Source organism: Hypanus sabinus, chromosome 8 (genome assembly GCF_030144855.1).
Source record: "Hypanus sabinus isolate sHypSab1 chromosome 8, sHypSab1.hap1, whole genome shotgun sequence".
NCBI classification, from domain to species: Eukaryota; Metazoa; Chordata; class Chondrichthyes; order Myliobatiformes; family Dasyatidae; genus Hypanus; species Hypanus sabinus.
The window spans coordinates 142,808,039-142,822,743 of record NC_082713.1 but is presented as its reverse complement, the minus strand read 5'-3'; the positions used below and the strand labels follow the sequence as shown (position 1 = coordinate 142,822,743).

At 38.9% G+C, this 14,705-nt stretch overlaps 1 protein-coding gene across 1 annotated transcript in view; it reads left to right on the top strand.

Moving 5' to 3' along the window:
• dcp1b (decapping mRNA 1B) overlaps positions 1-13,344 on the top strand; it is a 66,679-nt gene extending 53,335 nt beyond the window's left edge. Inside the window, exons 7-9 of the mRNA XM_059978075.1 lie at positions 4,103-4,948; positions 11,248-11,505; positions 12,954-13,344. Coding sequence (XP_059834058.1) covers positions 4,103-4,948; positions 11,248-11,505; positions 12,954-13,028 — 1,179 coding nt within the window. The 3' untranslated portion in view covers positions 13,029-13,344. The remainder of the gene's footprint in view (positions 1-4,102; positions 4,949-11,247; positions 11,506-12,953) is intronic.
• Positions 13,345-14,705: the final 1,361 nt, after the last annotated feature.

Sequence of the window (14,705 nt, the reverse complement as noted above, 5' to 3'; positions counted from 1 at the left end):
GTAAATAGCTTGGAAGTTGATTGGTGAAAGAGATACAGGACTAGAGAAGAGGGAAATCTGATAGGAGAAGACAGAAGGCAATGGAAGAAAGAAAAAGGTGAGGAACACCAGAGGGAGGTGATGGGCAGGTAAGGAGAAAAAAATGAGAGGGGGAAATGAGAAGAGGGAATGGTGAAGGGGGGTGGTGTTACTGGAAGTTCGAGAAATAGATGTTCATGCCATCAGGTTGGAGGCTACCCAGACAGAATATAAGGTGTTACTCCTCTAACCTGAGTGTGGCCTCATCGTGACATTAGAGGATCACTGACATATGGGAATGTGAAGTGGAAATAAAATGGGTGGCCACTGGGAGATCCCACTTTTAGCAACACCTTATATTCCATCTGGGTAGCCTCTAACCTGATGGCATGAACATCGATTTCTCAGACTTCCAGTAATGCTTCCTCCCTCTTCACCATTCCCCATTTCCCTCTCTCACCTTATTTCCTTACTTCCCCATCACCTCCCTTCGGTGCTCTTCCCCATTTTCTTTCTTACATGGCCTTCTGTCCTCTCCTATCAGATTCTCCCCGTTCTCTAGCTATGTATCTCTTTCACCAATCAACTTCCTAGTCCTCCCCTCTCCCAGTTTCACCTATCGCCTTGGGTTTTTTCCTCACTCCCCAACCCCCACTAACTCTGACTCCTCATCTTTATTTCTCCAGTCCTGATGAAGAGTCTCAGCTGAAAACTTTGACTATACTCTTTTCCATAGATGCTGCCTAGACAGCTGAGTTCCTCCAGCATCTTGTGTGTGTGGCTTAGATTTCCAGCATCTGCGAATTCTCTTTTGCTTGTAAATTAGACAAGTGTCTAACAGTTGTTACTGGGCCTCAGCAAGGTGGAGATCAGTCTACTGGACTACTGCAGCACCCCTCTTATCTGCAGGTTTGATGGTAAGGTTGGGATTAGTGCAGAGAGAGTGGAGAGCAAAGTGTTTGGAAGGAGTGAGGTTGGAATTGAAGCGAGGAGTGGTGAAGTCGAGATGATTGAGATGATTGCCAACTGCCATGAAAAGATCTGGAGCAGGCGGAAGAAGAGTCATCATGGTGGGCGTGGAAACTCACTGTTCCTTTTCACCATTTTGATTTAGCTATTTTCCTGATATTTCTGCTGTGTTAGCATTCAATTTCAGTATCTTATTTCCCAAACATTTAGTGTTAGTTCAGATAAAATGTACATTACTCTGTTGCCAAAATCTCCATCTACTTTTAGGCTAAGGAAGTCTGACTATGTGGGCACTATTGGTATCGGTTTGTTGAGTATCATTTTGCTTGGTGTCAATCTCGGGTTTCTTCACTGCTGCCCTCAGCTATCTAGATTAAACAATTTTCAAACTTCTCAAAATGTTCCTCACAAGTTACTTTTGTCGTATATGGCTTAGGATCAGTCTTGTCCACATTAACCTTCATCATTCATTATAATACAAGTGATGTAGCCAAATACCTACATGAGAACTAAATACATCAAACATGGAAATATAGATTAGCCCGCACATCCTGAAGCTTGATCTGCTATTCAGTAAGATCAAGACACTTAATATACGTCATTCACTTTTCTTGCCCTTCTAACACCATCTAATTCCCATGATGCCCAAAAATTTATTGATGTTACTCAAACTTGGTTTATCCGCAGTCCTCTGTGGTGAAACATTACAAAGATTTTCAACATTTGATTGTGTAGAAATTTTATAATGCAGGCTGCTCATTCTTAATTCCATATTAGCCACTTACAGAGGGCAGATCTTTATACACTGCAGCACAGTGGTACAGTTAGTAGAGCTACCATCTCACAGCTCCAGCGACTTGGATTCAATCCTGATATCTGGTAGTATATGTGTGCAGTTTGTGTCAGCATGTGCTTCCTCTGGGTTCTCATATATCCCCAAAGGCTTCCAGATTGGTATGGTAAATGGTTACTATAAATTGCCCCAAGTATGTGGCCTGGGGAATAAATGTGGTGAGAATTACTTTGGATTTGTGGGGAATATAAGGCAGTCAGTTGAAACATCTCTTTCTGTGTCATCCAGAAATATCTATCTTGTCAGTCCCTCACAGAATCTTTCATCTCATTCTCCTAAATTCCAATATGTAGGCTGGCTTAGTGCAAATATATAAGAGTGCAACAAGGGGGTGATGAAACATTTCATTGTTTTAACTCAGAAAAACAGGGAGTCAACCATGATCTTAGCCAATGCATATCTCTTAGTCAGCAATCCTTAAACTGATTACAGTCGGCCCTCCTTATCCGCGAATTCCGCATGCGCGAATTCAACCAACCGTGAATCACGAAAACCTGGAAGTGCTCTTCCAGTTGTTCGAGCATGTACAGACTTGTCATTATTAAACAATGCAGTATAACAACCACTTTACATAGTATTTACATTGTATTAGGTATTATAAGCAATCTAGAGATGATATAAAGTTTACGGGAGGATGTGCTTGGGTTATCGTGGATCGGGATCGGAAAAAAATCGGAAGCTCTCTTACTAAGTAATTAGGACATCCAGTATTATTTAGCGTCAGTTAGTCAAACATTTGTCTTAGTATATAGCATATATTTTACCTTTCTATGCATATAAAACACTTAAGAACGTATGTTTCAGCGCTGGGCTTGGGAACGGAAGTTCTTGGGACTCGGGACAGATCACTCCCGAGTGCGCTCTCCACCGTGCCGGGGTAATGTGGAGGATCCAAAACCCAAAACCCAATAATTAAACTACTGTCTTGCTTAGTAATAATTGTAGCTTTCATCGGGGCAGGGTCTTTCACATTTTATCCTTTAAAATTGTTTCAATCATTGATCGACGTAGCCTAACGCTTTTCCAATGACCGATGGCGTTTAGCCTCTTTCCAATCGCTTTATTATTTCCACTTTATTTTCAATCGTGTTCGTGATTATTTTTGTGAACAGAAACACTGCGGATTCAGATCTCTGCCGCCGGGTCCTAATGTCCACCACGCTGAGACAGGCTAAATAAGGTCTAGGGTTCCACTGGGTCCTAAGGTCCACCGTATTGAGACAGGATGAATAAGGGACTTGAGCATCTGCGAATTTTGGTATCGGAACCAATCCCCCACAGATAAGGAGGGCCGACTGTATCTGGTCATTATCCCTTGTCTACTTAAAATACAAGAACAAGAGAGATGTATGCTGGTCCAGGACATAGGGCCCCTTCAGCCGACTTCAGCATTCAATAAATTCAGGGCTAATTTTTTCACCTTAATGCCACTACCCTCACGTCCCTTGATTCTTCTAATATTAGAACATTGGTGCACGCGTGCGTGCGCACACACATGCACAATTAGATGATTCTACCTTTTGTCGTGCTCATGAATTCTGATTCTTGATGTTTTGTTCTAAAAGTTTAAAGATAGCTTGGACCTTGCAAAGACCTGTAGTAACTTCTTATAAAGAATTTAATGTATTTCACTCAGTCTTGTTTTCGATATAGGTTGCATCTGTGCTCTCTGTAAAAATTGTCTAAGTTTGATTAACAGGCACTTTTTGTACTACTTCATCCTTCAGTTTTTTCAACATTGTTCTCATTCCAGAAGATCTGCTATGCACTATATTGCCTTTATAGTAATAGTAATTTTCTCTGTTGCTTTATCTTACTTTCAATAGTTCGTTTCTCTCACAAGATGTTTTTAATAACTTCTGTAATCTATGATTTAATTTTTTTCTGCACTTTTTTACTTTTAGTCGCCTCTATTTTGGTGTGTCAGTTGCAATATCTTTTACATTAATTTTTCACAGATTATTTTGACAGTCTGCTCTGCTGCTTAAACAATCTTTTTAAGATGCTGTCTGAAAATTTTCAACTTTTTATGCCTTTTTAATTGCTACTATGTACCTAGTTGTATCTTTTTTTTCAGAATTTGTAGTAGTTTACTTGTCTTGTATTGAAGTATTTTTCTAACATTTCTACTTACTGTTTCATTATTTAATATATTCATTTCTTTCCCAATAAAACCATTGCAGCAAGCTTTTTTTTTCTATTTCTACCTTTTATTCTTCCATTGAATTGTTATCATTAATTATGTGTTTCTTTTTATTGAAGATCGCAGAACTAGGAACAAAACAGCTGAATTTGGTGGCTTTGTTTGGTACCCAAGAAAAACCTGCTTCAAAGGATATTTCAAATGAATTACAGGAATCCAAAAACAAAGCTTTCAGTCGACCAGCTGTGGTGCGTTCTTTGTCTTATGAGGAGCCTCGGAGACTGCCAAAACATGAAATTTCACAATCTATTAAAAAACAGTTTTGTCCTGCTATTCAGAAACTGATGAGTCGTGGAGCTGATCTTCAGCCCGTGTCTGAGTTACCAGAAAATTGCCCCTGTAAAAGTCAAAAAGAAAAAAGTGTTGACAAATCATTAACAGGACTGCTACAAGGGCACTCTTCAATGGGAAATGCTTTCCCACAGCAAAACTCTTTACCTGAAGCTGGTCCCTTCTTCTCCACTGGAACTTGTAACTTACTTCAAAATCTACATGCTACCCAGACACACGTTCCAACATCTTGTGCTTCTACAGTGAAGTCTGAACTTTTATTATGCAGACCTCAGAATGGGTCTCAAACACAGCCTATTCCTCTTCCTCATCGTACCCATCATAGCTCCAACCTGCAAATTTATCCTAAAGCATTGACATTGGACCAGACAAAGAGAACTTCTGTGGTAAATAGTTGCAGTGGTCAAGCATCTGATATTATATCTCCGCATGAGTTACTTCAGAAGCTGCAGATAGTCCAACAGGAACAGCAACAGCATTTTGGGAAATTGACTCTTGCGGCTAAATTTTCAGCTCAGCCACTACCTATGGTTAATCAGCCCAATTGTTCTTTGAAAGCTTTTAGTTCTCAGGCAGACAAAACTATTAGTTCACAGAATCATAACTTTTTTCAGGTAAGAAAACACAAATTGGATGAGAATTGAATATGGTGCTATGGAGAATTAATCAGATGTTTTACCAGAATTGTTGATGCTACAAAGACCTAATTTAATCAAATAACTTTTCAAAAAATTAATAAAGGTGAAGAAGAAAATTTGAAGTAACAGTATGTGAATGAGTTAAGTAGTGTTGTAAAGCCTCTGAACTGAACTGGACTTCAGTAGGAAGTGGATCTCTTGGTTCACCCATGGTTCCAGTTTGGGAACACCTATATTGATTCTTTGGTACACAGTTCTGTACACTCTTGCTGTTCATGTTTGTGATAATGGTGACATTTTGATACTCATACTGACTATCCCTGATCAGTGCCTGCCTTTCCAAATGTCCATGAATCCTATCTCTTGGGGAAATTACTAGAGAAAATCTAAATTCCGATACAAGGCTAACTGGTTTATCCATGCTGCCCTTCTTGTATAAAAGAACAAAATGAAATGTCCTCCAGTTTTCAGGTACCTACCCTGGGGCTAACAAAGATGGAAATGTCCCCATCATGGTTCTAGCTATCTCCCCTTCCCCCTTGATACCCATAGCAACCTAAGGTAGATCTCACATGGCCTGAAGGATTTATCAACTATTGTATGTCTTATGACATTTAATATCTTCATAATATTGGCCTGCTCCAGATTATCCATGTGTTGCTCAATAAACTTAGTGTCTGCAATTTCTTTCTCCTTGGGGGAAAAGCATTCACTTAGGATCTTGCCCACATTGCCTAGCTCTGTACATAGCTTGCTCCTTTGCTCCACTCTTTCCTTGCTATCCTGTTTCTCCTGATATACTTATAGAATTTTTGTGACGCTCTTTAATCTTACTAAGAATGTTTTATGGTCCTTTTTTGACATGCTAATTTCTTTCTTGCATTCTCTCCTACACATTCTACAAACCCCATTTCCAGAAAAGTTGGGATATTTTCCAAAATGCAATAAAAACAAAAATCTGTATTATGTTAATTCACGTGAACCTTTATTTAACTGACAAAAGTACAAAGAAAAGTTTTTCAATAGTTTTACCGACCAACTTAATTGCATTTTGTAAATATACACAAATTTAGAATTTATGACTGCAACACACTCAGCAAAAGTTGGGGCAGAGTTAAAATAAGATTGAAAAGTACACAGAATATTCAAGTAACACTGGTTTGGAAGACTCCACATTAAGCAGGCTAATTGGTAGCAGGTGAGGTATCATGACTGGGTATAAAAGTACTGTCCATCAAAGGCTCAGTCTTTGCAAGCAAGGATGGGTTGTGGCTCACCCCTTTGTGCCAAAATTCGACAGAGAGTTGTTAGTCAGTTCAAAAGGAACATTTCCCAACGCAAGATTGCAGAGAATTTAGGTCTTTCAACATCTACAGTACATAATATTGTGAAAAGATTCAGAGAATTCAGAGACATCTCAGTGCGTAAAGGGCGAGCTCGGAAACCACTGTTGAATGTGCGTGATCTTCGAGCCCTCAGGCAGCACTGCCTAAGAAACTGTCATGCTACTGTGACAATTATAGCCACCTGGGCTCGGGAGTACTTCGGAAAACCATTGTCACTTAACACAGTCCGTCGCTGCATCCAGAAATGCAACTTGAAACTATTATGCAAAGAGGAAGCCATACATCAATTCCATGCAGAAACGCCAGCAAGTTCTCTGCGCCCGAGCTTCTCTCAGATGGACCGAAAGACTGTGGAACCATGTGCTGTGGTCAGATGAGTCCACATTTCAGCTAGTTTTCAGAAAAAACGGGCATCGAGTTCTCCGTGCCAAAGATGAAAACGACCATCCTGATTGTTATCAGTGAAAGGTGCAAAAGCCAGCATCTGTGATGGTATGGGGGTGCATCAGTGCCCACGGCATGGGTGAGTTGCATGTATGTGAAGGTACCATTGACTCTGAGGCGTATATTAGGACTTTAGAGAGACATATGTTGCCATCAAGGCGACGTCTCTTCCCAGGACGTCCATGCTTATTTCAGCAGGACAATGCCAGACCACATTCTGCATGGGCTACAACAGTGTGGCTTTGTAGACACAGAGTGCGTGTGCTTGACTGGCCTGCTGCCAGTCCAGATCTATCTCCTATTGAAAATGTATGGCACATCATGAAGAGGAGAATCAGACAACGGAGACCACGGACTGTTGAGCAGCTGAAGTCTTATATCAAGCAAGAATGGACAAAATTTCCAATTGCAAATCTACTACAATTAGTATCCTCAGTTCCAAAAGGATTAAAAAGTGTAATTAAAAGGAAAGGTGATGTAACACAATGGTAAACATGCCTCTGTCCCAACTTTTGTTGAGTGTGTTGCAGCCATCAAATTCTAAATTTGTGTATATTTACAAAATACAATTAAGTTGGTCAGTAAAACTATTGAAAATCTTTTCTTTGTACTTTTGTCAGTTAAATAAAAGTTCAAGTGAATTAACATCACAGATTTTTGTTTTTATTGCATTTTGGAAAATATCCCAACTTTTCTGGAAATGGGGGTTGTATATTAGTCAAGAGCCTCCCTACATCTGCCATGCATGTTCTTTTATTTCCTGATTAAACCTTCATTATCCCTTGTCATCTAAGAATCCCTTGTCTTGCGGACTTTGCTTTTCACCCTTACTAGCACATGTTCACCCTGAACTCTCGCTACTCTCCTGTGCAAGACTTCTGCTTTTCAGCTGTCAGTATACTGACAAGCATCTGCTCCCAACTGAGCCTCTGGGAAATTATGTCTGAGATCTAAATTTACATTTTTAAAATCCAATCGGGCAAACATGGTAAGGACATTCAGGAAATAGGCTGAGGAGTGATACTAAAAAGATTCCCTTAAATAAACGGTTTAAAACAAATCTCAAGACAATCATAGTGATTGTTGGGAAATCAAATAATTTTGGCCACTGACAAACCCCTGATGTGATTCATTCTGACAAAAATCTCAGGATTCTCTAAGAATCTTTTGATTCAGTAATGTCCATCCACTGCCCCGCTGCAATCAGGTTTTTGAACTAAACTGAAAAACCTTAACAGTACTTAATTCTAATTTTCTCTTTCTCATCTTACGTCTAATGCCAGTATTTTTATTTTATTGTGTCAGTTATGTATAACTGTATTTATGTAATTCATGTTTATTTAAGTGTGTTTACTTGTGGTTGAAATGTTTACAAAGTATTGTGCTGCTGCTGCGAAATTCTAATTTTCATGACCTTTCCACCCTGGGTGTGTAAACCTATTGCACTCTGGTTATTTGTGCTTATGACAAAAAACTTAAAGTCATGCAGCATTGATGCAGGCTCTTTGGTACAACTAGTTAATGCTGACCAAGAATCCCATTTACACTGGTCCAATTTGCACGGTTTTTGTCCATATCCTTCTAAACTTTCCTATCCATGTATCTGTCTAAATGTCTTTTAAATGTTGGCAATGTACTTGACTCAACCACTTCCTCTATCGGCTCATTCTACTCATTGACCATCATCTGAGTGAAAAAGTTGCTCCCCAGGTTTGCACTGAAGCTCTCCCCTCTCACCTGAAACTTCTGTACTCTAGTTCTTGATTCCTCAGTTCAGAGCAAGTGCACACAACCTTTCTCCCCAATCGTTGCCCTTTTTGATCTTTTATCACCTCTATAAGCTCACACTCGTTCTTCTATCTTCCATTGAATACAGCCCCAGCCTACTTCAGCTCTTCCTACAATCTAGGCTCTTGAGTCTCGGAAACATCCTTGTAAATATCCCCTGCACTCCCTGTAGCTTAAAGGCATCTTTCCAATAACAGTTGACCAAAACTGAACACAAAATTCTAAATATGGCCTCACCACATCTTGTATAAGTGCAACATAATAGTGCAACTGTTATATTTGTTGTCCTAACTAATTAAAGCCAGTGTGCCAAAAGCCCTCTTTGGCACCCTGTCTACTTGTGATGCCATTTTCAGGATCCCAAGTCCCTCTATTTTCCAACATTCCTCAGGGCCCTACCTTTCTCTGTCAAAGTCCCACCTTCATTTGTCTTCTGAACTACAACACTTTGCATTTAAACTTGAACGTGGAATTTTACTGATGACACACAAGAAAGCAATGTGACCAACAATAAATTGAACTGTAGGAGTCCTCATGAACTATAAATTTTAAAATTACCCTTGTGTATTCAACAACATTTGCTGCTTCTGCTTTGAATAAATTGGTTTATTATTGTCACGTACTGAGATACAGTGAGAAATTTGTCTTTCATTTTGTTGACACAGATCAACTCGTTACAACAGTAGAACAAGGAAAACAATAACAGTGCAAAATAAAGTATTACAGTTAGAGAGAAAGTGCAATGTGAGTAAACAGTAAGGTGCAGGGTCATAATGAGATAGATTGCCAGGGCTAGAGGCATGTGGTACAGGCTTCTGTGTTTTTATATATTCTGCCCAATGGGAGGGACTGAAGAAAGACTGTCAAGGATGAATGGTGATGTTGATTACGCTGACAGCTTTACCAAATCAGCAAGAGGTATTAACGAAATCCTTCGAGGGGAAGCTGTTTTTTTTTGTGACGTGCTGTGCTGCATCCACAGCTCTGCAATTTCTTGTGGTCATGGGCAAGCAATTTCTATACCAAGGCGTGATGCATCCAGATAGGATGCTTTCTGTGGTGCAACAATTAAAATTTGGTAAGGGCCAAATTTCTTCAGCCTCTTAAGGAAGTAGAAATCTTTTGAAAACTGTTGAAATCTTTTGGCCTTGGCACCAATCTTCTTGGACTAGAGCAGACTTTTGGTGATGTTCACTCCTTAGAGCTTGAAGCTCTCAACACTTAACCTCAGCCCCGTTGATATAAATAAAAGCAAATACAGTACCTACTTGAAATCAATGATCAGTTCTTTTGTTTAACTGACATTGAAGGAAAAAGTTGTTGTCATGGTGCCATGTAATTGACTCTCTATCTCTTTCATGTACACAAACTCTCTGTTATTTAAGATTGGTACAAAATGGTGGTATTATCTGCAAGCGTGATTGGATTTAGCGTATATCTGGTCACGCAGTTGTGATTGTGCAGGGATTAGAATAGGGAGCTGAGGTCACAGCTCTGGGGGTAAGTATGTTGAGCATAATCATGGAGGTGGTATTCCTGCCTTTTCTTACTGACCGTGGTCAAATGGTCAGAAAGTCAAGGATCCAGTTGTAAAAGAAGGTGCTGTGAGGCCCAGTTCAAGGAATTTGGAGATGAGTTTGCTTGGAGTTACGGTATTGAAGTCTGAGCTGTAGTCAATAATGCAGAGTAATCTGGTAATTATTGAGAGGACAGAGGATCTTTTGCATTTCCTAACGTGTTGTTTTGTGAATTGACTGCATTCAAAGAGATGAGCACAGTGGCTTAGCTAGTAGAGCTGCTCATTCACAGCTCTTGCATCCCAGGTTCAATTATTAATTGGCCAAATTTGCCCTGAGTATGCAAGTTAGTAGTAGAGTCTAATGCTTCCGTTAATGCCCCTCCTCCCCTTCTTACTCCATCCCTGATATATTTTGTTTTTTTTTTCTTTCTCTGTCTGCCCATCACTCTGCTTGTTCTCCATCTCCCTCTGGTGCTCCCCTCCCCCTTTCTTTCTCCCTTGGCCTCCTGTCCCATGATCCTTTCCCTTCTCCAGCTCTGTATCACTTTTGCCAATCACCTTTCTGGCTCTCAGCTTCACCCCACCCCCTCCGGTCTTCTCCTATCACTTCACATTTTCCCCTCCCCCTCCTACTTTCAAATCTCTTACTATCTTTCCTTTCAGTTAGTCCTGACGAAGGGTCTCGGCCCGAAACATCGACAGCGCTTCTCCCTATAGATGCTACCTGGCCTGCTGCATTCCACCAGCATTTTGTATGTGTTGCTTGGAAAAATCAGACTGAAGTGAGAGAATATTAGGAATACTAGGAGAAACGTGGAATGGGCTGCCGGCAACAGTGGTGGAGGCAGATACGATACAGTCTTTTGAGACTTTTGGATAGGTACATTGAGCTTAGAAAAATAGAGGGCTATGGGGAAGTCGAGGAATTTCTAAGGTAGGGACATGTTCGACGCAACTTTATGGGCCGAAGGGCCTGTATTGTGCTGTAGGTTTTCTATGTTTCTGAACTGGGAAGGGGAAAAAAAACCTTCAACAAGGTGAAGTCAATGACAATTAAGAAAAACAGTTATAAAAATAACAAAGTTATGCATTTTTAATTTTAGTTGTGATCCATTTATTGTTTCTAACTACAATTTTATTTTAGTGTATCTTTTAATTGTGTTTCTTTTTCTGACCAGGTAATTTCACCACAACGTATTCCAGCAACAGTGGTGCCATCCTTATTGATGTCACCTATGGTGTTCTCTCAGTCTGCTGTGGGAAAGCCAATGACAGATGCAAATACCATGCCTTTACCACAGTGTGATACCAAACCAGATACTAAACCACTGCATAGCTGTTTGCTTCCGTCTGTACAGATTGCAGAGCAAACAAGTAAAGGGCCAAATGTGCTTACCAAGATTCAGTTACAAGAAACTCTTTTGTACTTGTTGCAGGTATAAGTCTTTCAAGTTAAAACTTTTGGAGAAAGAATTGCTCAGGTCATTGCATATAGTGACCCTGTAAATGAATTTAGAAGTCATAGCTGAGAAATAGGATTGTGTATCAGCCACTTGTTAAACACATTGTACCATTTAGGTACATTCAAATTCACCTGGAGCAGAATGTGCTGGAGAACATTTCCAGAAAAGCTAAACCTGAAATTTTGTCAGTTGCAAATACAGAGCACATTTTTTTTTTGTTAGCTTCTCTGATGTGTCCTTGATGTCATTTCTGCTCCTAATTATATCATTGCATGCATAATGCATGTTGCCATCCATCTCAATGCAGAAATCTCCATATTGCAACCATGTGTAACAGCCTGGGCTGCAATGCATTACGAGCACATTGTGCTACTGGTGACCTTGCGTACTGGTGTACAGAACCTTTCTTCTAGTTTTTGTGTACTTGACCAGAATATGCTTATCCTTGAGGGTTAACATGGGAGTTGCAATCCTCTCCCTGCATCTTTGCCTCCACCATATAGCCAAAGTGTGTACTACTGTTGTTTGGCTACCTGGTGCTCTTTCCCAAATTCAGCGTAGAGATTTGCAAGTTCTCAATCACCCTAACTCTGTTTAACACTGGAACTTAGCTAACCTTGTGATATTGTTTTTACTGAAGATTTGATTTGCTGGGTGAATCATTTTTCAGAAAATAGTTTAAATCCAAATTCTTGGCAATACATTTTGCTATTTTATAAATCCAGACAGAAACAAGCATAGTAATTATTTTGCTGTCATTTGAAACATTTGCTCTCAAGTCTTTAGCAATTTAAAAAAAATAATTCTACCATTCTTTTTGAGATTTCATTTGACCAGATAAAAAGAATTTTGCTTAAACTTTACATGGGTATCAGTCTAACTTCAGAGTAAAAAAAATCACTCATGAAACAGAATTTAGCTGATTACTTCTTCTTTAATAATAACGAGTCCATTGTTAAATTATCAACATAGATCATTATGACCAAGTCCCAACAGTTAGATTAGATTAATTTATAGTTACTCTTTTACCTTTCGTGATCAATCATTAATCATAAATAGGTGAATAAAATCATATAATAACCAATTTAATCTTGTGAGTAGATCTGAGAAACTCCCTTACAGTACCAAATGTGAATATTATTTGACATTAATCTAATGGAAACCTATTAAAGATGAGGTTTGTTAGACTTAATCTTAATTTCTTGGACTTTCTCAGCCAGTTGAGTTCACTATTTCAGTTTATTTAAATTTATCTCTTCTGTGTGAGGGGTTCTTATTCAAAAATTACTGCAATTAATTTTGAATCTTTCTTTAAATATTTAAGTTTAATATGTATTAAGTTTAATATGTATAAAGGATTACCTTTAATATGTATAAAGGATTACCTTTAATACATGTCTTTTTGTTATTTTGTATTTCAGAATGATCCCAATTTTGTGAATGTCATTTATGAAGCTTATCTCGTCAGCCAGACAAACACTGCAGCAGAGAAGTAATTTGAAAGTTTGGATACAAGATGCAAATGTAGATTTATTTTGATGAAGATGATCAGATGGTACTTTGCTAAAGATGTTCTTGCTATTTTTTAAGAATTTTATTTTTTTGAAACTGTGTCTTTGCTTGAGCTACTTAAAGTTCTACTTTTCACACTGGATAACAGTAATTGCTGATCAGGCTTATTTTTAACTATGATTAAGATAATTTAAAGAAGAATTGAAATTTCTGGTGAACCAATTTCAACTGTACACTACTATTCATGGCAAATCAATGTTGTATTTTTTCATTGAACAAATAAAAATGCAATACCTGTTAGTCATTTTACCAGCTATGAACACCTATATTGGTATAGTCAAATTTACCTTTACTTGTCTAATAGGAAATAAATGTTAGTATTATTACTTCTCTTTACATCTCACTCCATCGCTAAATTACACAGAGTAAATCCCATAAATTTTTCACTTGAACAGTCAGTACACTGAGCACACTTAACAGTTTTTTTGTTCTAAGAAAGAAAACTGAGTTTCTCCTTTCTTTTTCTATAAATTCCATACTTCTGGAATAACTACAGTAAACCTTTGCAAAGACTTTTTAAAGTATTTCAATCTCTTATTCCTAAAATATAATAACCACAACCAAAAATAATAGTCTAGTTGTGCTTTATAAAAGTGCACAATTACTTGTTCACATTAGAGGGGCAGTACAGTGGCAAAGCAGTTAGTGCTGCTGCCTCACAGTTCCAGCAACCTAGGATTGATCGTCTCCGCAGGTGCCGTGCAATTTGCTTGTTCTTCCAGTGTCTCTGTAGGTTTAAACTCAGTATTTTACTCTATCTCTTGCATTGTCAAGATGTTCTGGTTTGTATGTTAGTTGACTACTGTAGATTATCCTTGGTGTATGTGAGCAGAAGGATAAAAAGTTGGGAGATGATAGGTATCTGGCTTGAGGCTGCATGTTCTAAGAGCCTATCCATGTGCTCTTTAAGTGAGTCACAAACTTTATCAATGCGCATTACAGCGCTAAGTATTGGAGTTTCACAATTATTTTGGAATTGTAGCTCCAGCACCAGAGTGCAAAATAGACCCCAGTAATGCCAGCACCTACCTCTGGGGAGTACCACTGTCTTTCTTACTACAGTCTAAAAATAACTTATTACATTTGCTTCCCTAGAACAACGGATGAGAGCCGAAGCCAGGCAATGGAACAAAGCTGGAACATGAAATAGGCCTTTATAACTACAAAAATATCAAAAACTCCAGCAGTACATCCCAAAACACTAGTATTTAAATGGTTTACCTAAGATCATTCAAGATATTGATGGGAACAATGACCAATCGGTGAAAGTCAGCCTGGATTGGCTGCCAGCTGATCAGCAGGTGTAGGTTATTTCGGCTAGAATAACACCTCTGTCTTGAATTTGATTACCTGTAGGATTTGAACCTAGGGTTGACCTGGATCAGAACAACCAGTTTACACTGGAGATTAATACTTGGTGGTTGCAGGCTGTCACTTTATTGTTGCAGTGTTTGCGGCTGTACTGGTGCTGGCATTTGGTTAGGTCGATATAAATTGAAGCCTTCTAAGAGGAGATGAAGATCCAGCTCTGTATTTGATGATCTTCCCTATGCCAATGTCTTGCCTATGGGAGCACGTGTCCACAACTGGCTGATGTGGCG